Raw genomic sequence first — 26,030 nt, forward strand, 5'->3', positions numbered from 1 at the left:
ACATCTTTGGAGGTGCTTGGGGAGTGGTTCTATTGGCGTTTGCTTATTAGTTAGCATCCAGAATTTGCTGGATTGTAGATTTCCTAACAGGGCAGCTAGGTGAGACAGCAAGATGTTTCCCTTTACAAAGGACACACTTGGGGTTGTTTCTGTTAGGGCAGTCACTGAAAACATGTTCACCAGAGCAGATACTGCAAATCGTGTTTTGGCTGCTGCATTTATTTGTGTTATGACCAAACTCATAACACTTAAAACATTGTGTGACACTGACAAACCTTTCCATGGAGATTTGGTCTTGTGTACACCTGGTTCCAAAACATTTCATACCATTCTGACATATGATTTTTGGCTCCTTCTAGTGTCTCGAGGATTAATTTTAATGTTTAATTGATGCTTGAACTTTTGGCAAATAGCCTTAAGAACCTTGAACTCGGAGTTTTCATCATTAATTTCTTCAGCAAGTTCTTCAGCAGTGCAGTCTCTAATGAAACTGCTGATTCTTGCCACAAATACAGTACGTTGTGCCTGGTAGCTATCAGGTGGAATGGGAATGATACCCAGATTATTTAATTTGTCAAAAACATCATTCTTGAGCAATTTGAGTAGCTCCTCTTCAGAGGAGAGTAGAAGTAGTGCACCAGAGTGAGTTTGGAATACATTCGCTGGTGCAACTGTGGAATTGGTACAAATACAATCAAGTAATTTCCCTCTTTGACTTTTGGTTGTCAGTGACACGAATTCTTGCTCTTATTTCCGGCATGATACCCAGTAAGGTACAGCTGACACATAAGATATGCTGTAAAAAGAAAAACTTTCCTATGTGTCATTCCTAAACAACTCTACTTCAGCTGATTTAGGAAGGTCAGCCCCTTCATAAGTCAAGAGTGAGGGGGGCGGGGCCCAAGGCAATGATCGACCAGAGTTTCAAATACCACACGGGCTGCTGGATAATCACCTTGCCTTGTTTTAAATCGCCAAAGGCGAAGCTGCTGAAAAAGAAGAAAACAGGAAAAGTAGAAGGACAGCAGTGTGTAGTGTATTTGTTGGGGATTTGTGGGGTTAGGATGGGATAGGATGAGGTAGTGTGGTGGAGTGGGGGGAACTAGCAAGCTAGTCACCACCTTACCCTCTTGAAAGGATGGGGCTCGAAGTGACAGCAGACAAGTTTTCCTCTCAGTTCTGATCAAACTAGAACTCAGGATAACCCAAAAAATGTAACTTTGAGTTTTAGTGTTCAAAGTGAAAGCACAGACGTCCTCTCGCTGCGCCGCCCTCTTGCAGAATCCCTGTGTATCGTGTGTATCTCTCTCTCTCATTGCTCCATGAGCTGTATCATACCTTTTCTTAAAACTATGTATGGTTCGTGCCTCCACTACGTCACTTTCCAGACTATTCCACTTCCTGACAACTCTATGACTGAAGAAATACTTCTTAACAACCCATTGACTCATCTGATTCATCAGCTTCCAATTGTGATCCCTTGTTTCTGAGTCTCATCTCAGGAACATCCTGTCTTTGTCCACCTTGTCAATTCTTCGCAATATTTTATATGTCGTTATCATGTCTTCCCTTACCTTTCTGTCCTCCAGTGTCGTCAGGACGATTTCCATAAAGCTTTCTTCGTAGGACATTTCCCTTAGCTCTGGGACTAGTATTGTTGCAAACCTTTTCACTTTCTCTAATTTCTTGACGTGTTTGACATAGTGTTGCATACTCCAATATGGGCCTGACGTACACGGTGCACAGAGTCTTGAACGATTCCTTACTGAGGTGTCGGAACGCCCTTCTTAGGTTTGCCTCGCACCCACATGCTGCAGCAGTTATCTGGTTGATGTGCGCCTCAGGAGATGTGCTCGGTATTATACTCGCCCCAAGATTCTTTTCCTTGAGTGAGGCTCGCAGTCTTTGGTCACCTAGCCTATACTCTGTCTGCGGTCTTCTTTGTACTTCTCTGATCTTCATTTGGTGGGGTTAAGTTCCAGGACTAAGTTGCCGGACCAGGCTTGCAGCCTGTCCAGGTCCCTTGGTAGTCCTACCTGATCCTCATCCGATTTAATTCTTCTTATTACCTTCACATCATTTGCAAACAGGGACATTGTTGAGTTTATCCCTTCCGTCATGTCATTCACATATACCAAAAACAGCACCGGTCTTAGGACTGACCCTTGTTGAACCCCACTCATCACAAGCGCCCACACTGACACCTCGTCACGTACCATGACTCGCTGCTGCTTTCCCGTCAGGTATTCTCTGATCCACTGCAGCGCCTTCCCTGTTATTCTTGCTTGGTGTTCCATTTTTGTGTGTACGTGTATGTGTGTGTGTGTGTGTGTGTGTGTGTTTAGTCTCCGACTTTTGCTCACCGATATGTGTTTGCAGGGGGTCGATAATTAGCTCCTGGCCTTGCCTTCTAGACCACCTTGATTGATATCACTGACTTTTGGCCTCTTGTGCCTTATCATCTCTACTCTTAGAGTTGTGGTTTGAGTATACCTCCACCACTGCCTTATCCAAGTCATTCCACTTTTTAACTAACTACCCTGAGACTCAAGAAAAACCTCTTTACATCCCTGTGGCTCATCTGCGTCTTCAGTTTTCACCTGTTTCACCTTGATCCTGGTTCTATCAATTCAAACAAGCTGTCCCTCTCAGCTCTATCAATTCCTTTCTTCAATTGTCCTTCCTTCCTCTAAGGTCGTCAAGTTCAGTTCTTTCAACGTCTTCTCATAATTCATCGCTCTTACTTCTGGTACTAGCCTGGCTGCAAACATTTGGATTTTTTCTAAATTTTTCACATGCGTATCTGGGTGTTGGTTCCATACTCAGTGACTGGCCTAACATATGTCTTGCATATGTTCAGAAAGATTCTTTATTCAAGTCACTGAATGTTATTCTGAGGATTGCTAAACTTTCATATGTCACTGCCGATATACATTTTATGTGTAACTTTGGCGAAATGCTGAATGTTATTTGCAGCTTCTCTCCTGCCATTATGTACTTCCTATCCTGTCTGCACTCTCCTCCAAAGTGTGTCTACTTTTCCCCCTCAAATGATGTTTTTTTTTTTTAAATTGGTTTAAGTTAATTTAGGAGAGGTTAGGTTATGTTAGGTTAGGTGAGGCTAGATTAGGTTAGATTTAGTTAGATTAAGTCAGGTTAGACTGGGCTAGGCAATGTTAAATTAGGTTAAGTTATATTAGGGTTAGGTTAGCTTAAGTTAGGATAGCAAGTCCAACAATAATAGTATATGGGTTGAGAAGGAGTAAGTAGGAAATAGTCCAGGAGAGAGAAATTCTACCGTATATGCTAGAGATTGACGAGACTAAAATCAGGCTGGCCAGTACTAGGGAGAACAATGATTAGTCAACAGACCTAGTAGTTTTTTTTTTTTTTTTTTTTTTTATTCGCCGGTATTCTCCCGGCCCGGGTCTTTTCCAAGTAGTGGTGACCCGGCCTTGGCTCCCTATCTGGGGAGTGTCTCGAGACTTAAGTCTCCCATGGGAGGAGGTACAAGTACCCCCTCATCTTTGGGACCAACTGTCCCCAGGCCTAGCCACATTCCCCGCCCTCACGGGGCTCGTAGGGAGAAGCTAGTAGTTGTCCGCCAAGCAGTCCTGACAGAGACTTCTCCACTGGCACAGGCAAGACATTTGCTCGCCAGCCTCGTCACGTATTCGATGGTCTTGCCACGTGTTCGCCAGTCTTGTAACATATTCGCCAGTCTCGCCATAATCATTACTGGCAAGTAGATGAGAGAGACACGTGTAACAACTACCCAGGCTGAGGAACTGACCAGCCTAACATTATTACTTCTTAAAGGCTAACAAACAGCTCACCTCATATTTATCTCTTTGCTTCTGCTGAACATACGGAACGTTTCAACCATAAAAGTACAAACTAATGCACATGTGTCTTACTCGTGTCTTCAATTCTTTGCCATCATCGTTTATTGTCAACGTTGTCCCTTGTTTGCCAGCCTCGTTGACTGTTTGCCAGCTTCATTGCTTGCTTGCCTGTTTCGCCCGTTGCTTGTTCTCGAGCTTTACTTAGCATCGAACTATCTTCATAATTACGGTGTAACAATTCCTTCCCTCACAGCCCCCGTCATAAGCCATCATCTTTGTCAGAGTTTAGCTTGTCAAACATCACCAGCATTTTAATTAAAACGTAATGCTTAAAACCACGTAGCTCATTTTTTTCTACGAGGCCCTTTTCATGCTACTTTGAAGTCCATTTTTTTAGACACAGTTTTAATTTTGGTAATGGGTAGCTACGTATTTTTTTTTTCATATTCTTTGCCTCCCCCTTGATCTCCGTAGTTATATTGTCTGATGTTTGAAGTTGTGTGTTTATCCACTTTATAAAATTACGTTCGGAAAGGTTATTACGCTGATTGTACATACTTTAATAGTGTCGGGTGCAGTGATCACATTTGTGATTCAACTGTATTAAAATTCACTGTAATTATGGTAAAAGCCTTTCATATCTATCGACTCAAATGGGTATCCTACGTCAGCAGGCGTGGCAGCTGTGGGTGAAGGACGTGCAGCTCTCAGACGCCGGCCAGTACGAGTGTCAACTCACCACCAACCCTCCGGTCTCTTTCTTCTTCTCTCTCGTTGTCACACGTAAGTCTTAAAAGTTAAAGTTTTACTGGGTGGACCGATGAGCCATTGGAAGGCCTCAGTCACATGACTAAGAGTTTGCTGGCCATCACATGGCAAAGACCTGCTCCAGGAAACACTTGTTTTGTGTCCTGACAAATATAGTAACAGGATCAAGGTTCGATCCCTGTCACATTTAACCAACAGGTAAAATATAGAGATGTTATGATTGCCTTTCAACCCGTCCTGAATCATTATCATATCAGCCGTTACTTGTTAATGTTACAAGATTGACGGAAACGTCGTCTTAAGATTATTCTACATTTCATGGGTCACTTGTGACTTCTTAAAGACACGGTATTGTGACTAACTTCTCGTCAGACTTTGTTCATAAGGAACTTCAGTATCTCTTTCACCATCCCTCTTGCTTCTTCCCACCAGTACACCATCACCTACACCATCACTCTTGCTCCTCCCCACAAGTACACCATCACATGCACCATCACTCTTGTTCCTTCCCACCAGTACACCGTCACCTGCACCATCACTCTTGCTTCTTCCCACCAGTACACGATCACCTGCACCATCACTCTTGCTCCTCCCCACCAGTACACCATCACCTGCACCATCACTCTTGCTTCTTCCAACCAGTACACCATCACCTGCACCATCACTCTTGCTCCTCCCCACCAGTACACAATCACCCGCACCATCACTCTTGCTTCTTCCCACCAGTACACCATCACCTGCACCATCACTCTTGCTCCTCCCCACAAGTACACCATCACCTGCACCATCACTCTTGCTCCTCCCCACCAGTACACCATCACCTGCACCATCACTCTTGCTCCTCCCCACCAGTACACCATCACCTGCACCATCACTCTTGCTCCTCCCCACCAGTACACCATCACCTGCACCATCACTCTTGCTTCTTCCCACCAGTACACCATCACCTGCACCATCACTCTTGCTCCTCCCAACAAGTACACCATCACCTGTACCATGACTCTTGCTCCTCCCCACCAGTACACCGTCACCTGCACCATCACTCTTGCTCCTCCCCACCAGTACACCATCACCTGCACCATCACTCTTGCTTCTTCCCACCAGTACACCATCACCTGCACCATCACTCTTGCTCCTCCGCACCAGTACACCATCACCTGCACCATCACTCTTGCTTCTTCCCACCAGTACACCATCACCTGCACCATCACTCTTGCTCCTCCCCACCAGTACACCATCACCTGCACCATCACTCTTGCTCCTCCCCACCAGTACACCATCACCTGCACCATCACTCTTGCTCCTCCCCACCAGTACACCATCACCTGCACCATCACTCTTGCTTCTTCCCACCAGTACACCATCACCTGCACCATCACTCTTGCTTCTTCCCACCAGTACACCATCACCTGCACCATCACTCTTGCTCCTCCCCACCAGTACACCATCACCTGCACCATGACTCTTGCTCCTCCCCACCAGTACACCATCACCTGCACCATCACTCTTGCTCCTCCCCACCAATACACCATCACCTGCACCATCACTCTTGCCTCTCCCCACCAGTACACCATCACCCGCACCATCACTCTTGCTTCTTCCCACCAGTACACCATCACCTGCACCATCACTCTTGCTCCTCCCCACCAGTACACCATCACCTGCACCATGACTCTTGCTCCTCCCCACCAGTACACCATCACCTGCACCATCACTCTTGCTCCTCCCCACCAGTACACCATCACCTGCACCATCACTCTTGCTCCTCCCCACCAGTACACCATCACCCGCACCATCACTCTTGCTCCTCCGCACCAGTACACCATCACCTGCACCATCACTCTTGCTTCTTCCCACCAGTACACCATCACCTGCACCATCACTCTTGCTCCTCCGCACCAGTACACCATCACCTGCACCATCACTCTTGCTTCTTCCCACCAGTACACCATCACCTGCACCATCACTCTTGCTCCTCCCAACCAGTACACCATCACCCGCACCATCACTCTTGCTCCTCCCCACCAGTACACCATCACCTGCACCATCACTCTTGCTCCTCCCCACTAGTACACCATCACCTGCAAAATCACTCTTGCTTCTTCCCACCAGTACACCATCACCTGCACCATCACTCTTGCTCCTCCCCACCAGTACACCATCACCTGCACCATCACTCTTGCTTCTTCCCACAAGTACACCATCACCTGCACCATCACTCTTGCTCCTCCCCACCAGTACACCATCACCTGCACCATGACTCTTGCTCCTCCCAACCAGTACACCATCACCTGCACCATCACTCTTGCTCCTCCCCACCAATACACCAACACCTGCACCATCACTCTTGCCTCTCCCCACCAGTACACCATCACCCGCACCATCACTCTTGCTCCTCCCCACCAGTACACCATCATCCGCACCATCACTCTTGCTTCTCCCCACCAGTACACCATAACCTGCACCATCACTCTTGCTCCTCCCCACCAGTACACCATCACCTGCACCATCACTCTTGCTCCTCCCCACCAGTACACCATAACCTGCACCATCACTCCTGCTTCTTCCCACCAGTACACCATCACCTGCACCATCACTCTTACCTCTCCCCACCAGTACACCATCACCTGCACCATCACTCTTGCTCCTCCCCACCAGTACACCATAACCTGCATCATCACTCCTGCTTCTTCCCACCAGTACACCATCACCCGCACCATCACTCTTGCTTCTCCCCACCAGTACACCATCACCTGCACCATCACTCTTGCTCCTCCCCACCAGTACACCATCACCCGCACCATCACTCTTGCTCCTCCCCACCGGTACACAATCATTTGCACCATCACTCTTGCTCCTCCCCACCAGTACACCATCACTTGCACCATCACTCTTGCTTCTCCCCACCAGTACACCATCACCTGCACCATCACTCTTGCTCCTCCCCACCAGTACACCATCACCCACACCATCACTCTTGCTTCTTACCACCAGTACACCATCACCTGCACCATCACTCTTGCTCCTCCCCACCAGTACACCATCACCTGCACCATCACTCTTGCTCCTCCCCACCAGTACACCATCACTTGCACCATCACTCTTGCTTCTCCCCACCAGTACACCATCACCTGCACCATCATTCTTGCTCCTCCCCACCAGTACACCATCACCCACACCATCACTCTTGCTTCTTACCACCAGTACACCGTCATCCGCACCATCACTGCACGTATAAGTACTGTCAAGCACCTTAACTACTCGGAACGCTTGGAAGCACTTGATTTGTACTCGTTGGAACGCAGGAGAGAGATATATATCATAATCTACACTTGGAAAATCCTGGAAGGAATTGTCCCTTATCTGCACACACAAATCACTCCCTACGAAAGTAAAAGACTGGGCAGGCGATGCAAATAACCCCAGTTAAAAGTAGGGGCGCCATTGGCACACTAAGAGAAAACACCATAAGTGTCCGGGGCTCAAGACTGTTCAACAGCCTCCTACCAAGCATAAGGGGAATTACCAATAACCCCCTGGCTGCTTTCAAGAGAGAGCTGGACAGATACCTAAAGCCAGTGCCGGATCAGCCGGGCTGTGGTTCGTACGTTGGACTGCGTGCGGCCAGCAGCAACAGCCTGGTTGACCAGGTCCTGATCCACCGGGAGGCCTGGTCGTGGACCGGGCCGTGGGGGCGTTCATCCCCGGAATAACCTCCAGGTAGACTCCAGGTATCACTCTTGCTCCTCCCCACCAGTACACCATCACCCGCACAATCACTCTTGCTCCTCCCCACCAGTACACCATCACTTGCACTATCACTCTTGCTCCTCCCCACCAGTACACCATCACCTGCACCATCACTCTTGCTCCTCCCCACCAGTACACCATCACACGCACCATCACTCTTGCTCCTCCCCACCAGTACACCATCACCCGCACCATCACTCTTGCTCCTCCCCACCAGTACACCATCACTTGCACTATCACTCTTGCTCCTCCCCACCAGTACACAATCACCCGCACCATCACTCTTGCTCCTCCCCACCAGTACACCATCACCCGCAGCATCACTCTTGCTTCTCCCCACCAGTACACCATCACCTGCACCATCACTCTTGCTCCTTCCCACCAGTACACCATCACCTGCACCATGACTCTTGCTCCTCCCAACCAGTACACCATCACCTGCACCATCACTCTTGCTCCTCCCCACCAATACACCATCACCTGCACCATCACTCTTGCCTCTCCCCACCAGTACACCATCATCCGCACCATCACTCTTGCTTCTCCCCACCAGTACACCATAACCTGCACCATCACTCTTGCTCCTCCCCACCAGTACACCATCACCTGCACCATCACTCTTGCTCCTCCCCACCAGTACACCATAACCTGCACCATCACTCCTGCTTCTCCCCACCAGTACACCATCACCTGCACCATCACTCTTGCCTCTCCCCACCAGTACACCATCACCTGCACCATCACTCTTGCTCCTCCCCACCAGTACACCATAACCTGCATCATCACTCCTGCTTCTTCCCACCAGTACACCATCACCCGCACCATCACTCTTGCTTCTCCCCACAAGTACACCATCACCTGCACCATCACTCTTGCTCCTCCCCACCAGTACACCATCACCCGCACCATCACTCTTGCTCCTCCCCACCAGTACACCATCACCCACACCATCACTCTTGCTTCTTACCACCAGTACACCATCACCCGCACCATCACTCTTGCTCCTCCCCACCAGTACACCATCACTTGCACCATCACTCTTGCTTCTCCCCACCAGTACACCATCACCTGCACCATCACTCTTGCTCCTCCCCACCAGTACACCATCACCCGCACCATCACTCTTGCTCCTCCCCACCAGTACACCATCACCCACACCATCACTCTTGCTTCTTACCACCAGTACACCATCACCTGCACCATCACTCTTGCTCCTCCCAACCAGTACACCATCACTTGCACCATCACTCTTGCTCCTCCCCACCAGTACACCATCACCAACACCATCACTCTTGCTTCTTACCACCAGTACACAATCACTTGCACCATCACTCTTGCTCCTCCCCACCAGTACACCATCACTTGCACCATCACTTTTGCTTCTCCCCACCAGTACACCATCACCTGCACCATCATTCTTGCTCCTCCCCACCAGTACACCATCACCCACACCATCACTCTTGCTTCTTACCACCAGTACACCATCATCCGCACCATCACTGCACGTATAAGTACTGTCAAGCACCTTAACTACTCGGAACGCTTGGAAGCACTTGATTTGTACTCGTTGGAACGCAGGAGAGAGATATATATCATAATCTACACTTGGAAAATCCTGGAAGGAATTGTCCCTTATCTGCACACACAAATCACTCCCTACGAAAGTAAAAGACTGGGCAGGCGATGCAAATACCCCCAGTTAAAAGTAGGGGCGCCATTGGCACACTAAGAGAAAACACCATAAGTGTCCGGGGCCCAAGACTGTTCAACAGCCTCCTACCAAGCATAAGGGGAATTACCAATAACCCCCTGGCTGCTTTCAAGAGAGAGCTGGACAGATACCTAAAGTCAGTGCCGGATCAGCCTGGCTGTGGTTCGTACGTTGGACTGCGTGCGGCCAGCAGCAACAGCCTGGTTGAGCAGGTCCTGATCCACCGGGAGGCCTGGTCGTGGACCGGGCCGTGGGGGCGTTCATCCCCGGAATAACCTCCAGGTAGACTCCAGGTATCACTCTTGCTCCTCCCCACCAGTACACCCCACCCGCACCATCACTCTTGCTCCTCCCCACCAGTACACCATCACTTGCACTATCACTCTTGCTCCTCCCCACCAGTACACAATCACCCGCACCATCACTCTTGCTCCTCCCCACCAGTACACCATCACCCGCAGCATCACTCTTGCTTCTCCCCACCAGTACACCATCACCTGCACCATCACTCTTGCTCCTTCCCACCAGTACACCATCACCTGCACCATCACTCTTGCTCCTCCCCACCAGTACACCATCACCCACACCATTACTCTTGCTCCTCCCCACCAGTACACCATCACCCTCGCCATAATGCTTGAACTTCCCCACCAGTTCACCATCACCCACTGAAGACACAGTGAGCCTCCAAGCTGATATAAAGCAAGTCTTCCAGTGGGCCACTGACAACAATATGATGTTCAGTGAGAATAAATTTCAGTTATTATGCCATGGAAAAATGGAGGAAATAAAGACAAGATAGAACGTAAGTCAGTTATTGGAGACCTAGGAGTGATAATGTCAGATCTCATGTTCAAAGAGCACAGCAACGTTATTAGTTATTATCGCAGCTGCAATAAAAATTATTGGTTTGATAACTAGAATCTTCAAAACAAAGGATTCCAAGCCAATGATGACTCTACCAGTCACTCGTACTCTCTAGGCGGGAGTATTGCTTAGTTCTAACGGCTCCCTTCAAAGCAGGCGAAATTACTGAGGTGGAAAATATACAGAGAACCTTCACAGCTCGTACAGACACAGCCAAGCATCTAAATTACTGAGAGTGCTCGACGTCCCTAGAACTGTACTCCTTAGAATGAAGGCGAGAAATACACAACGTAATCTACATCTGTAATATACTGGAGGGATTGGTACTAAACCTGAGTACCGAACCATACCCCGGCCGGGATTGAACCCGCGGTCATAGAGTCTCAAAACTCTAGCCCGTCGCGTTAGCCACTAGACCAGCTAGCCACAATAAGATTCGAATCTTATTGTGGCTAGCTGGTCTAGTGGCTAACACGACGGGCTGGAGTTTTGAGACTCTATGAGTAGTCATAATTTCTACAGAGCGGTCCCTTCCGGTTTAGGGCCTTCTACAGAGCGGTCCCTTCCGGTTTAGGCCTTCCACTGGGCGGTGTATCCGGTCTAGGACCAGCGGCTGGAGGGTCACCTTTTCACACCTAGGTGTTACTTCCGGTTTTTGACCATGACCTCGCCCTCGAGACTACCTCACCCTTGACCCCCCATCCAATACCCCCGCCCACGACCCCCCCCCCTTCGCGACCCCGCGCGCCCGCCCCGCGCGCCCGCGCGCCCGCCCCGCGCGCCCGCGCGCCCGCCCGCGCGCCCGCCCGCGCCCTTCGCGACCCCCGCCCCGCGCGCTTGCGCGCCCACCCGCGCGCCCCGCCACGCCCGCGCGTCCGCCCGCGCCCTTCGCGACTCCCGCCCGCGCCTTCTGCTGCGCCTTCTGCAGCGTCATCCGGATCGCCCCCACCCCCCGATTTTTTTCCGATTTTTTTCGAATTTTTTTTGAATTTCATTTTCTTGTGCTCTCCATCTCCTCAGATCAAATTTTTGAGGTTCCCCCTCTCACTTTCACCCCCCATCCCCAAAATTTCTCGATATTACCAAGTTTTTGGATTCCCCCCTATGGGGGTTTCTCCATCTCCTCGGATCAAGTTTTTCGAAATTCTCCAATTCCTCGGATCAAGTTTTTTGGGTACCCCTCCTTTCACCCCCCATCCCCCAAATTTTCTCGATAATACAAGTTTTTGGATACTCCCCCCCCCTATGGGGTTTCTCCATCTCCTCAGATCAAATTTTTAAGGTTCCCCCCCTCCCACTTTCACCCCCCCCAACCCCAAAATTTCTCGATATTACCATGACTCCACCTCCTCGGATCAAGTTTTTTGGATTCCCCCCTATGGGGTTTTCGAAATTCTCCATCTCCTTGGATCAAATTTTTGGATTACCCCTCCCACTTTCACCCACCCCCACCTCAAATTTTTCTCGATAATACCAAGACTCCATCTCCTCGGATCAAATTTTTTGGATCCCCCCGATGGGTTTTCGAAATTCTCCATCTCCTTGGATCAAGGTTTTTTTTTTTGGATTGTCCCTCCTTCCACCCCCCCCCCATCCCCAAAAATTTCTCAATATCAAAGTCTCCATCTCCTTGGATCAAATTTTTAAGGTTCCCCCCTCCCACTTTCACCCCCCCCCCAACCCCAAAATTTCTCGATAATACAAGTTTTGGATTCCCCCCTATGGGGGTTTCGAAATTCTTATGATCTCCTCGGATCAAGTTTTTCTCGAAATCAAAGTCTCCATCTCCTTGGATCAAATTTTTGGATTACCCCTCTCACTTTCACTCCCACCCCAAAATTTCTCGATAATACCAAGACTCCATCTCCTTGGATCAAGGTTTTTTGGTTTCCCCCCCTCTGGGGGTAAGCATTCAAATGAACTCCTCCTATGGGGCATGGTGCTCTCTCTTACTACAGGTCTAAACAAGTATGACGTCAGTATTCCTCTCATTAATGTGTTTACTCGACGGTCAGTGACGTCACGCGATGACCCCCACACACAGGCTGAATCATGACGACCCTTTAGTTCATTAAAGTTAATAAGGGGATATAGTACCTACATCATAGGGAAAACATTTTCACTCTTAACCCAGGTTAATCCAAATAATTTCACATTTTTGTTTCGTTAATACCCACAACAATCCAATAATTTCTTTACAACACAAGTCTAGACATTTTTCTCGTTTTAACTATTTCATCTCAGGTCACTCCCCCACGAAGTAACCTCCTCCCCACCCTCCCGAACCCTCACACTCCAACCAACACCTCACAATTTTCACTCATAACCCCCAATTTTTCTCGTTTTAACCCTTTTAGTTCATTAAAGTTAATAAGGGAATACAGTACATCAGAAAGTCACCACAACACTTATAACCACTTTTCGATAAATTCACTAGTCACAATTTTACATATTACGAAGTTAATACGCACACACACCTCACTTTGAACACCTTCAAAACACTCTCTTAAATCATTTAAATACTCACAAAAATACCTTTATACATTTCCAAACAACACTGAAATCACCTCTGAATACTCCCAGAACACCTTCATAAGTACTCTTGCACATCATTTGAACACCTTCATAAGTACTCTCATAATCATTTGTACACCTTCAAAAAACACCTTTGAATACTCACATAAACACCCTTGAACACCTTCAAAACACCTTTGAATAACCTCAAAACACCTTTGAACACCTTCAAAACACCCTTGAACACCGTTGATCACCTTCAAAAAAACAACATTTGAACACACTCAAAACACCTTTGAACACCTTTGAACATTTCCAAACAACACTGAAACACTTCCAAAAACACCATTTGAGTACTCCCAATTACACCACTGAATACTACTAAAACACCGCTGAATTCAATCAAAACACCCTTCAACACCTTCAAAACACCTTTGAACACCTTCAAAACACATTTGAACACCTTCAAAACACTCTCATAATCATTTGAACACACTCAAAACACCTTTGAATAACCTCAAAACACCTTTGAACACCTTCAAAACACCTTTGAACATTTCCAATCAACACAATTTGAGTACTCCCAATTACACCACTGAATACTACTAAAACACCGCTGAATTCAATCAAAACACCCTTCAACACCTTCAAAACACCTTTGAACACCTTTGAACACCTTCAAAAAAACAACATTTGAACACACTCAAAACACCTTTGAACACTTCCAAAAAAACACAATTTGAGTACTCCCAATTACACCACTGAATACTACTAAAACACCGCTGAATTCAATCAAAACACCCTTCAACACCTTCAAACACCCTTGAACACCTTCAAAACACTCTTGAATACCTTCAAAAACACCTTTGAACATTTCCAAAACACTATTTGAGTACTCCCAATTACACCACTGATTACTACTAAAACACCGCTGAATTCAATCAAAACACCCTTCAACACCTTCAAACACCCTTGAACACACTCAAAACACCCTTCAACACCTTCAAAAACACCTTTGAACACCTTCAAAACACATTTGAACACATTCAAAACACTCTCATAATCATTTGAACACACTCAAAACACCTTTGAATAACCTCAAAACACCTTTGAACACCTTCAAAACACCCTTGAACACCCTTGATCACCTTCAAAAAAACAACATTTGAACACACTCAAAACACCTTTGAACACCTTTGAACATTTCCAAACAACACTGAAACACTTCCATAAACACCATTTGAGTACTCCCAATTACACCACTGATTACTACTAAAACACCACTGAATTCAATCAAAACACCCTTCAACACCTTCAAACACCTTCAAAACACTCTTGAACACTTTTCAAAAACACCTTTGAACATTTCCAATCAACACTGAAACACTTCCAAAAAACACAATTTGAGTACTCCCAATTACACCACTGATTACTACTAAAACACCGCTGAATTCAATCAAAACACCCTTCAACACCTTCAAACACCCTTGAACACACTCAAAACACCCTTCAACACCTTCAAAACACCTTTGAACACCTTCAAAACACCTTTGAACACCTTCAAAACACCCTTGAACACCCTTGATCACCTTCAAAAAAAACAACATTTGAACACACTCAAAACACCTTTGAATAACCTCAAAACACCTTCGAACACCTTCAAAACACCCTTGAACACCCTTGATCACCTTCAAAAAAACAACATTTGAACACACTCAAAACACCTTTGAACACCTTTGAACATTTCCAAACAACACTGAAACACTTCCAAAAACACCATTTGAGTACTCCCAAATACACCACTGAATACTAAAACACCACTGAATACACTCAAAACACCACCAAAATCACCATAAACTAAGATCAACACCCACACCCCACAACACCCACAACCCACAACACCCACAATTTTTTCTCGTTTTATCTAATTTCATCAGAAAGTCACAACACCCACACCCCCCATTTTTTTCTCGTTTTAACCCTTTTAGTTCATTAAAGTTAATAAGGGGCCACACTACATCAGAAAAAGTCACAAAAACAACCCACTTATAACGTCTTTTCGGTATCTCTAGTTCGACAACAACACCCACATCCCACATCACCCACATCCCACATCCCCCACACACACACACACAGACACACACACACACACACATCCCTAACCTAGCCTAACCTAACCTAACTTATCCTAACATAACCTAACCTAACCTAACTTATCCTAACCTAGCCTAACCTAACCTAACCTTACCTAAATTATCCTAACCTAACCTAACCTAGCCTAACCTAACCTAACTTAACCTAACCTAACCTAACCTAACCGAACCTACCCTAACCTAACCTTACCTAACCTAACCTAGCCTAACCTAACCTAACCTAACTTAACCTAACCCAACCTAACCTAACCTAACTTAACCTAACCTAACCTAACCTACCCTAACCTAACCTAACCTAACCTATCTTAACCTTACCTAACCTAACCTAGCCGAACCTATCCTAACCTAACCTAAAATATATTGGAACACTTCCAAAATACATTAGAGTACTCCAGAATTACTTTGAACGACTCCATTTTGGATATTTCCAAATTAGTTTTGAAAACTTTATCGTAAAATCGAACATTATTTTCTTGTTGGTAAAACACACTCAATGGTAGAAATATTTACTCGATTTCCGAATAGAAGCACTGTCCTCGCTCTGAGAGACTCATTGTGGGTCACCCCAACACATGGTGTAATGCGCTTCACACCCAAGGTAGAACATAACACCTGCGTCAACTCAGGACAGACAGGCGCCATGTAATGCGGGTAACATCCAAGGTAGAAAATCATCTCTTTCCAGACCAACTGTCTATCCTAACCTAACCTAACCTAACCTAATTCCTAACCTAACCTAACCTCACCTAACCGAACCTAACCTAACTCCATCAATCACCTCTATCCTAACCTAACCTAACCTAACCTAACCCAACCTAACTCCATCAAACACCTCTATCCTAACCTAACCTAACCTATCCTAACCTAACCTAACTCCATCGAACACCTCGAATACTACCTAACTTAACCTAACCTAACCTTACCTAACCTACCGAACCTAACCTAACCTAACCTAACCTATCCTAACCTGTCCCAACCTAACCTAACCTAACCTATCCTAACCTAACCTAACCTAACCTAACCTAACTTATCCTAAGCTAACCTAACCTAACTTATCCTAACCTAACCTATCCTAACCTAACCTAATCACTGACTAACTTTGAACCAACTCTGAACACCACTGATCTTCTTCAAAAAATGCTCTGCACATCATTTGAACACCTTCAAAAAAAAACACCATCAAACACCTCCGAATACTCCCAAAAAAACACTACTGATTACTACCAAATCACCACTGAATACTACCAATCACCGTCAAAATCACCAGAAACTAAGTTTAACATCACCATCTAACATCCTTTTTATAGAAATCCCCTCAAATCACTATAACCAAGAACTCCCTCCCCATTTGGCGCATAAAAAAAAAGCATGAACACAAACCTAATACGCAAACACTTAGTACATGATCACCCATGTTCACTTACCTCAAAATCACTAATATCACAGAAAACAATCATTTTTATAAACATTTCACACACACACACACAAAAAAAAAATCATATTTGACAATATCTAAGCGCACTCACCTCACTACCACCAACACACGATGTCTCACCTCACAGGACCGACGAGCTCACCTCCAGTGACGTCACACTCCCATTGTGTTACTTGGTGGTTGGTAACATCACACCTAACCCCCCCCCCCACTTGTTTCAACCTGTTGTACCCTACATTATCTAAGAACACTATATCCAAGACGATTACCAGATTTTATGATCCCCAACACCAAGATCACAGAAAACACACATTTTTATAATTATTCACACAAAAAATCACGATCACCAATTCCATATCATGTTTACCGTCATCTATCAACACTAATCACCAAGATCACCCAAAAAAAATCTAAGATCATGCATCTCAAAACTACTATGATCACTGAAAACACTTATTTTTTTAAACATTCGCACAAAAATAAGACATACACAAAAATACCACAACACTTCCACCAACATCTATAACATAACATGAGCACTATAACATATCACTATCACAAAAAAAATAATACACAAACACCCACATATTATACATTTCAATTGGAAATTTAAGACATGAGACATACTCACCAAATCTAAGACATTCACCTCCAACTAAGACATACACATCACCCCTAAAACTTCCTTCCTTATTCATTCCGTATATCTCCTAGAGCTGTTTTAACCCCGACGGATCCACCACGACGTGGAGCCAGAGTGTAGTAGGTGGTGTTGGAGTGGTGATGGTTCACCTCTGGCTCCTACGTCGTGATGGAACCGTCGGGGTTAAAACAGCTCTAGGAGATATACGGAATGAATAAGGAAGGAAGTTTTAGGGGTGATGTGTATGTCTTAGTTGAGGTGAATGTCTTAGATTTGGTGAGTATGTCTCATGTCTTAAATTTCCAATTGAAATGTATAATATGTGGGTGTTTGTGTATTATTTTTTTGTGATAGTGATATGTTATAGTGCTCATGTTATGTTATAGATGTTGGTGGAAGTGTTGTGGTATTTTTGTGTATGTCTTATTTTTGTGCGAATGTTTAAAAAAAAAAAAAAATAAGTGTTTTCAGTGATCATAGTAGTTTTGAGATGCATGATCTTAGATTTTTTTGGGTGATCTTGGTGATTAGTGTTGATAGATGACGGTAAACATGATATGGAATTGGTGATCGTGATTTTTGTGTGAATAATTATAAAAATGTGTGTTTTCTGTGATCTGGTGTTAGATCATAAAATCTGGTAATCGTCTTGGATATAGTGTTCTTAGATAATGTAGGGTACAACAGGTTGAAACAAGGGGAGGGGGTTAGGTGTGATGTTACCAACCACCAAGTAACACAATGGGTGTGACGTCACTGGAGGTGAGCTCGTCGGTCCTGTGAGGTGAGACATCGTGTGTTGGTGGTAGTGAGGTGAGTGCGCTTAGATATTGTCAAATATGATTTTTTTTTTTTTGTGTTGTATGTGTGAAATGTTTATAAAAATGATTGTTTTCTGTGATATTAGTGATTTTGAGGATAAGTGAACATGGGTGATCATGTACTAAGTGTTTGCGTATTAGGTTTGTGTTCATGCTTTTTTTATGCGCCAAATGGGGAGGGAGTTCTTGGTTATAGTGATTTGAGGGGATTTCTATAAAGGATGTTAGATGGTGATGTTAAACTTAGTTTCTGGTGATTTTGACGGTGATTGGTAGTATTCAGTGGTGATTTGGTAGTAATCAGTAGTGTTTTTTTGGGAGGGGTATTCGGAGGTGTTTGATGGTGTTTTTTTTGAAGGTGTTCAAATGATGTGCAGAGCATTTTTGAAGAAGATCAGTGGTGTTCAGAGTTGGTTCAAAAGTTAGTCAGTGATTAGGTTGGTTAGGATAGGTTAGGTTAGGATAAGTTAGGTTAGGTTAAGCTTAGGATAAGTTAGGTTAGGTTGAGGTTAGGTTAGAGGTTAGATGATTAGTTAGGTTGGGAATTAGGGACAGGTTAGGAGATAGGTTAGAATTAGAGTTAGTTAGGTTCATTAAGTAGGTAAGGGTTAGGTTAGGGATTAAGAAGGGTAGTATTCAGTGTTCGATGGGAGTTAGTTGGAGTAGGATAGGTTAGAGTTAGGATAGAGTGTTTGATGGAGTTGGGTTGGGTTAGGTTAGTTAGGTTAGGTTAGGATAGAGGTGATTGATGGAGTTAGGTTAGGTTCAGTTAGTGAGGGTTAGGTTAGGTTAGGAATTAGGTTAGGTTAGGTTAGGGTTAGGATAGACAGTTGGTCTGGAAAGAGATGATTTTTCTACCTTGGATGTACCCGCATTACATGGCGCCTGTCTGTCCTGAGTTGACGCAGGTGTTATGTTCTACCTTGTGTGAAGCGCATTACACCATGTGTTGGGGTGACCCACCCAATGAGTCTCTCAGAGCGAGACAGTGTTTACTTCTATTCGGAAATCGAGTAAAATATTTCTACCATTAGTGTGTTTTACCAACAAGAAAATAATGTTCGATTTTACGATAAAGTTTTCAAAACTAATTTGGAAATATCCAAAATGGAGTCGTTCAAAGTAATTCTGGAGTACTCTAATGTATTTTGGAAGTGTTCCAATATATTTTAGGTTAGGTTAGGATAGGTTCGGCTAGGTTAGGTTAGGTAAGGTTAAGATAGGTTAGGGTTAGGTTAGGTTAGGGTGAGGTTAGGTTGGGTTAGGTTAAGTTAGGTTAGGTTAGGTTGGGTTAGGTTAAGGTTAAGGTTAGGTTGGGGAGGTTAGGCTAGGTTAGGTTAGGTAAGGTTAGGTTAGGGTAGGTTCAGTTGAGTTGGGAGGTTAGGTTAGGTTAAGTTAGGTTAGGTTAGGCTAGGTTAGGTTGAGTTAGGATAATTTAGGTAAGGATTAGGTTAGGTTAGGCTAGGTTAGGATAAGTTAGGTTAGGGTTAGGTTATGTTAGGATAAGTTAGGTTAGGTTAGGCTAGGTTAGGGATGTGTGTGTGTGTGTGTGTCTGTGTGTGTGTGTGTGAGGGGATGTGGGATGTGAGTGTGTGGGATGTGAGGGGTGTTGTTGTCGAACTAGAGATACCGAAAAGACGTTATAAGAATAGGGTTGTTTTGTGACTTTTTCTGATATGATGTGGCCCCTTATTAACTTTAATGAACTAAAAGGAGGGTTAAAACGAGAAAAAAATGGGGGTGTGGGTGTTTGTGACTTTCTGATGAAATTAGATAAAACGAGAAAAAATTGTAGGTGTGTGGGTTGTAGGGTGTTGTTGAGGTGTAGGGTGTTGATCTTGATTTATGGTGATTTTTGGTGGTGTTTTGAAGTGTATTCAGTGGTGTTTTAGTATTCAGTGGTGTATTTGGGAGAAATACTCAAATGGTGTTTTTGGAAGTGTTTCAGTGTTGTTTGGAAATGTTCAAAGGTGTTCAAAGGTGTTTTGAGTGTGTTCAAATGTTGTTTTTGAAGGTGATCAAAGGGTGTTCAAGGGTGTTTTGAAAGGTGTTCAGAAGGTGTTTTGAGGTTATTCAAAGGTGTTTTGAGTGTGTTCAAATGTTGTTTTTTTGAAGGTGATCAAGGGTGTTCAGGGTGTTTTGAAGGTGTTCAAAGGTGTTTGTTTGAAGGTGTTGAAGGGATGTTTTGAGTGTGTTCAAAGGGTGTTTGAAGGTGTTGAAGGGTGTTTTGATTGAATTCAGCGGTGTTTTAGTAGTAATCAGTGGTGTAATTGGGAGTACTCAAATTGTGTTTTTTGGAAGTGTTTCAGTGTTGATTGGAAATGTTCAAAGGTGTTTTTGAAAAGTGTTCAAGAGTGTTTTGAAGGTGTTTGAAGGTGTTGAAGGGTGTTTTGATTGAATTCAGTGGTGTTTTAGTAGTAATCAGTGGTGTAATTGGGAGTACTCAAATGGTGTTTATGGAAGTGTTTCAGTGTTGTTTGGAAATGTTCAAAGGTGTTCAAAGGTGTTTTGAGTGTGTTCAAATGTTGTTTTTTTGAAGGTGATCAAGGGTGTTCAAGGGTGTTTTGAAGGTGTTCAAAGGTGTTTTGAGGTTATTCAAAGGTGTTTTGAGTGTGTTCAAATGATTATGAGAGTGTTTTGAATGTGTTCAAATGTGTTTTGAAGGTGTTCAAAGGTGTTTTTGAAGGTGTTGAAGGGTGTTTTGAGTGTGTTCAAGGGTGTTTGAAGGTGTTGAAGGGTGTTTTGATTGAATTCAGCGGTGTTTTAGTAGTAATCAGTGGTGTAATTGGGAGTACTCAAATAGTGTTTTGGAAATGTTCAAAGGTGTTTTTGAAGGTGTTCAAGAGTGTTTTGAAGGTGTTCAAGGGTGTTTGAAGGTGTTGAAGGGTGTTTTGATTGAATTCAGCGGTGTTTTAGTAGTATTCAGTGGTGTAATTGGGAGTACTCAAATTGTGTTTTTTTGGAAGTGTTCAAAGGTGTTTTGAGTGTGTTCAAATGTTGTTTTTTTGAAGGTGTTCAAAGGTGTTCAAAGGTGTTTTGAAGGTGTTGAAGGGTGTTTTGATTGAATTCAGCGGTGTTTTAGTAGTATTCAGTGGTGTAATTGGGAGTACTCAAATTGTGTTGATTGGAAATGTTCAAAGGTGTTTTGAAGGTGTTCAAAGGTGTTTTGAGGTTATTCAAAGGTGTTTTGAGTGTGTTCAAATGATTATGAGAGTGTTTTGAAGGTGTTCAAATGTGTTTTGAAGGTGTTCAAAGGTGTTTTGAAGGTGTTGAAGGGTGTTTTGATTGAATTCAGCGGTGTTTTAGTAGTATTCAGTGGTGTAATTGGGAGTACTCAAATGGTGTTTTTGGAAGTGTTTCAGTGTTGTTTGGAAATGTTCAAAGGTGTTCAAAGGTGTTTTGAGTGTGTTCAAATGTTGTTTTTTTGAAGGTGATCAACGGTGTTCAAGGGTGTTTTGAAGGTGTTCAAAGGTGTTTTGAGGTTATTCAAAGGTGTTTTGAAGGTGTTCAAGGGTGTTTATGTGAGTATTCAAAGGTGTTTTTTGAAGGTGTACAAATGATTATGAGAGTACTTATGAAGGTGTTCAAATGATGTGCAAGAGTACTTATGAAGGTGTTCTGGGAGTATTCAGAGGTGATTTCAGTGTTGTTTGGAAATGTATAAAGGTATTTTTGTGAGTATTTAAATGATTTAAGAGAGTGTTTTGAAGGTGTTCAAAGTGAGGTGTGTGTGCGTATTAACTTCGTAATATGTAAAATTGTGACTAGTGAATTTATCGAAAAGTGGTTATAAGTGTTGTGGTGACTTTCTGATGTACTGTATTCCCTTATTAACTTTAATGAACTAAAAGGGTTAAAACGAGAAAAATTGGGGGTTATGAGTGAAAATTGTGAGGTGTTGGTTGGAGTGTGAGGGTTCGGGAGGGTGGGGAGGAGGTTACTTCGTGGGGGAGTGACCTGAGATGAAATAGTTAAAACGAGAAAAATGTCTAGACTTGTGTTGTAAAGAAATTATTGGATTGTTGTGGGTATTAACGAAACAAAAATGTGAAATTATTTGGATTAACCTGGGTTAAGAGTGAAAATGTTTTCCCTATGATGTAGGTACTATATCCCCTTATTAACTTTAATGAACTAAAGGGTCGTCATGATTCAGCCTGTGTGTGGGGGTCATCGCGTGACGTCACTGACCGTCGAGTAAACACATTAATGAGAGGAATACTGACGTCATACTTGTTTAGACCTGTAGTAAGAGAGAGCACCATGCCCCATAGGAGGAGTTCATTTGAATGCTTACCCCCAGAGGGGGGGGAATCCAAAAAACCTTGATCCAAGGAGATGGAGTCTTGGTATTATCGAGAAATTTTGGGGTGGGAGTGAAAGTGAGAGGGGTAATCCAAAAATTTGATCCAAGGAGATGGAGACTTTGATTTCGAGAAAAACTTGATCCGAGGAGATCATAAGAATTTCGAAACCCCCATAGGGGGGAATCCAAAACTTGTATTATCGAGAAATTTTGGGGTTGGTGGGGGGGTGAAAGTGGGAGGGGGGAACCTTAAAAATTTGATCCAAGGAGATGGAGACTTTGATATTGAGAAATTTTTGGGGATGGGGGGGGGTGGAAGGAGGGACAATCCAAAAAAAAAAACCTTGATCCAAGGAGATGGAGAATTTCGAAAACCCATAGGGGGGATCCAAAAAATTTGATCCGAGGAGATGGAGTCTTGGTATTATCGAGAAAAATTTGAGGTGGGGGTGTGTTAAAGTGGGAGGGCTAATCCAAAAATTTGATCCAAGGAGATGGAGAATTTCGAAAACCCCATAGGGGGGAATCCAAAAAACTTGATCCGAGGAGATGGAGTCATGGTAATATCGAGAAATTTTGGGGTTGGGGGGGGTGAAAGTGGGAGGGGGGGAACCTTAAAAATTTGATCTGAGGAGATGGAGAAACCCCATAGGGGGGGGGAGTATCCAAAAACTTGTATTATCGAGAAAATTTGGGGGATGGGGGGTGAAAGGAGGGGTACCCAAAAAACTTGATCCGAGGAATTGGAGAATTTCGAAAAACTTGATCCGAGGAGATGGAGACTTTCGAAACCCCCATAGGGGGGAATCCAAAAACTTGGTAATATCGAGAAATTTTGGGGATGGGGGGTGAAAGTGAGAGGGGGAACCTCAAAAATTTGATCTGAGGAGATGGAGAGCACAAGAAAATGAAATTCAAAAAAAATTCGAAAAAAATCGGAAAAAAATCGGGGGGTGGGGGCGATCCGGATGACGCTGCAGAAGGCGCAGCAGAAGGCGCGGGCGGGAGTCGCGATGGGCGCGGGCGGACGCGCGAGCGGGGCGCGCGGGTGGGCGCGCGAGCGCGCGGGGCGGGGGTCGCGAAGGGCGCGGGCGGGCGCGCGGGGCGGGCGCGCGGGGCGGGCGCGCGGGCGCGCGGGGCGGGCGCGCGGGGTCGCGAAGGGGGGGGGGGTCGTGGGTGGGGGTATTGGTTGGGGGGTCAAGGGTGAGGTAGTCTCGAGGGCGAGGTCATGGTCAAACCGGAAGTAACACCTAGGTGTGAAAAGGTGACCCTCCAGCCGCTGGTCCTAGACCGGATACACCGCCCAGTGGAAGGCCTAAACCGGAAGGGACCGCTCTGTAGAAGGCCCTAAACCGGAAGGGACCGCTCTGTAGAAATTATGACTACTTCTATGACCGCGGGTTCAATCCCGGCCGGGGTATGGTTTGTTTGCAATCGTGTCATTACGATTTCGTGAGTCTGAGTACCGAAATTACTATTTATGAGCACAAGAGGTTTGGCAGGATACCTCCAATAAAGAGCAGAAGATCGATGAGTAGACTGAGAGAGAACTGAATAAGTGTTTAGAGACCACGACTTTTCAACGCCCTCCCTCCTTGTATAAGTGGGATCACCAAGAAACCCATGGCTATCTTCATGAGAAAACTCGACAGATTCCTCAAAACGGTAAATGATAAACCAGGTTGTGGTATATATGTTGTACTGTGGGCAGCAGGCACTAACAGCTTGATCGATCAGGCCAGCAACCAGGAGGCCTGGTCTGGGACCGGGCCGCGGGGACGGTGACCCCCCCGGAAATTACTCCGGGTGAACCCATGTTCCCTCACTAGTTGACCACCCCGTCTTTACAACAGGTGTTCTTCCCACTAGATCACCCCACCACACATGTTCCCTCCCCACTACTTTACCCACTAGATCACCCCACCACACATGTTCCCTCCCCACTACTTTACCCACTAGATCACCCCACCACACATGTTCCCTCCCCACTACTTTACCCACTAGATCACCCCACCACACATGTTCCCTCCCCACTACTTTACCCACTAGATCACCCCACCACACATGTTCCCTCCCCACTACTTTACCCACTAGATCACCCCACCACACATGTTCCCTCCCCACTACTTTACCCACTAGATCACCCCACCACACATGTTCCCTCCCCACTACTTTACCCACTAGATCACCCCACCACACATGTTCCCTCCCCACTACTTTACCCACTAGATCACCCCACCACACATGTTCCCTCCCCACTACTTTACCCACTAGATCACCCCACCACACATGTTCCCTCCCCACTACTTTACCCACTACACTTACCACCGTACATGTTCTCCTTCCACTTCTAAAGAAAAAAAAAAACTTGATTTCATCTCTAATCACACAGCTTATTTTTGTACTCAAGCTTATTTCTTCAAGGAAGGGTGGGTGGGGGTAAGGTATTTTGAAGCTGATGAAGGGCTCTTGATCAAAGGAGTTAGAGCTGGCCTTTAGTTCTTCCAAGAACGCCAGTCAGCGTGTATTGCAGGCTTGATCTACCTAGTTGTTCTGTGGTAACAGTTATTAACACTTAATATTATTAACACTCACAGTTACTAACACTCACAGTTATTAACACTCACAGTTATTAACACTCACAGTTACTAACACTCACAGTTATTAACACTCACAGTTACTAACACTCACAGTTATTAACACTCACAGTTACTAACACTCACAGTTACTAACACTCACAGTTATTAACACTCACAGTTACTAACACTCACAGTTACTAACACTCACAGTTACTAACACTCACAGTTATTAACACTCACAGTTACTAACACTCACAGTTACTAACACTCACAGTTATTAACACTCACAGTTATTAACACAGTTACCACTCAACGAGGAATGATGCAGACTCATTTATAACTTATGAGTTATTCCTTCAATGAATAACTATATGCACTTTATAAACTATACAAAGATTTCTAACTTAAGCCAACTCAGGTTAACATTATACAGTATTGTAGATATAATGGGCGAGACATGTGCAACACCATGGCATCATTGTTATGGAACGTTTCGCCTATACAATATACTTCATCAGCTGAATACTAATGGATTCAACTAATGACTTCTGTTGTACAGGTGAATCGTTTCATAGATAAATATTCCTAGAAACTGCATATGTGTCTTACTCATCAGTAAGCCAACTCAGCACCGAACA

General features: G+C 44.8%; 1 protein-coding gene across 1 annotated transcript in view; it reads left to right on the forward strand.

The window, feature by feature from the left end:
* Nucleotides 1–26,030, forward strand: part of LOC128691022 (lachesin) — a gene marked incomplete in the record, with an annotated part of 294,963 nt that overhangs the window by 185,651 nt on the left and 83,282 nt on the right. The window contains 1 exon segment of the mRNA XM_053779851.2: nucleotides 4,520–4,628. Coding sequence (XP_053635826.2) covers nucleotides 4,520–4,628 — 109 coding nt within the window.

This window comes from Cherax quadricarinatus, chromosome 2 (genome assembly GCF_038502225.1).
Source record: "Cherax quadricarinatus isolate ZL_2023a chromosome 2, ASM3850222v1, whole genome shotgun sequence".
Taxonomy (NCBI): Eukaryota; Metazoa; Arthropoda; class Malacostraca; order Decapoda; family Parastacidae; genus Cherax; species Cherax quadricarinatus.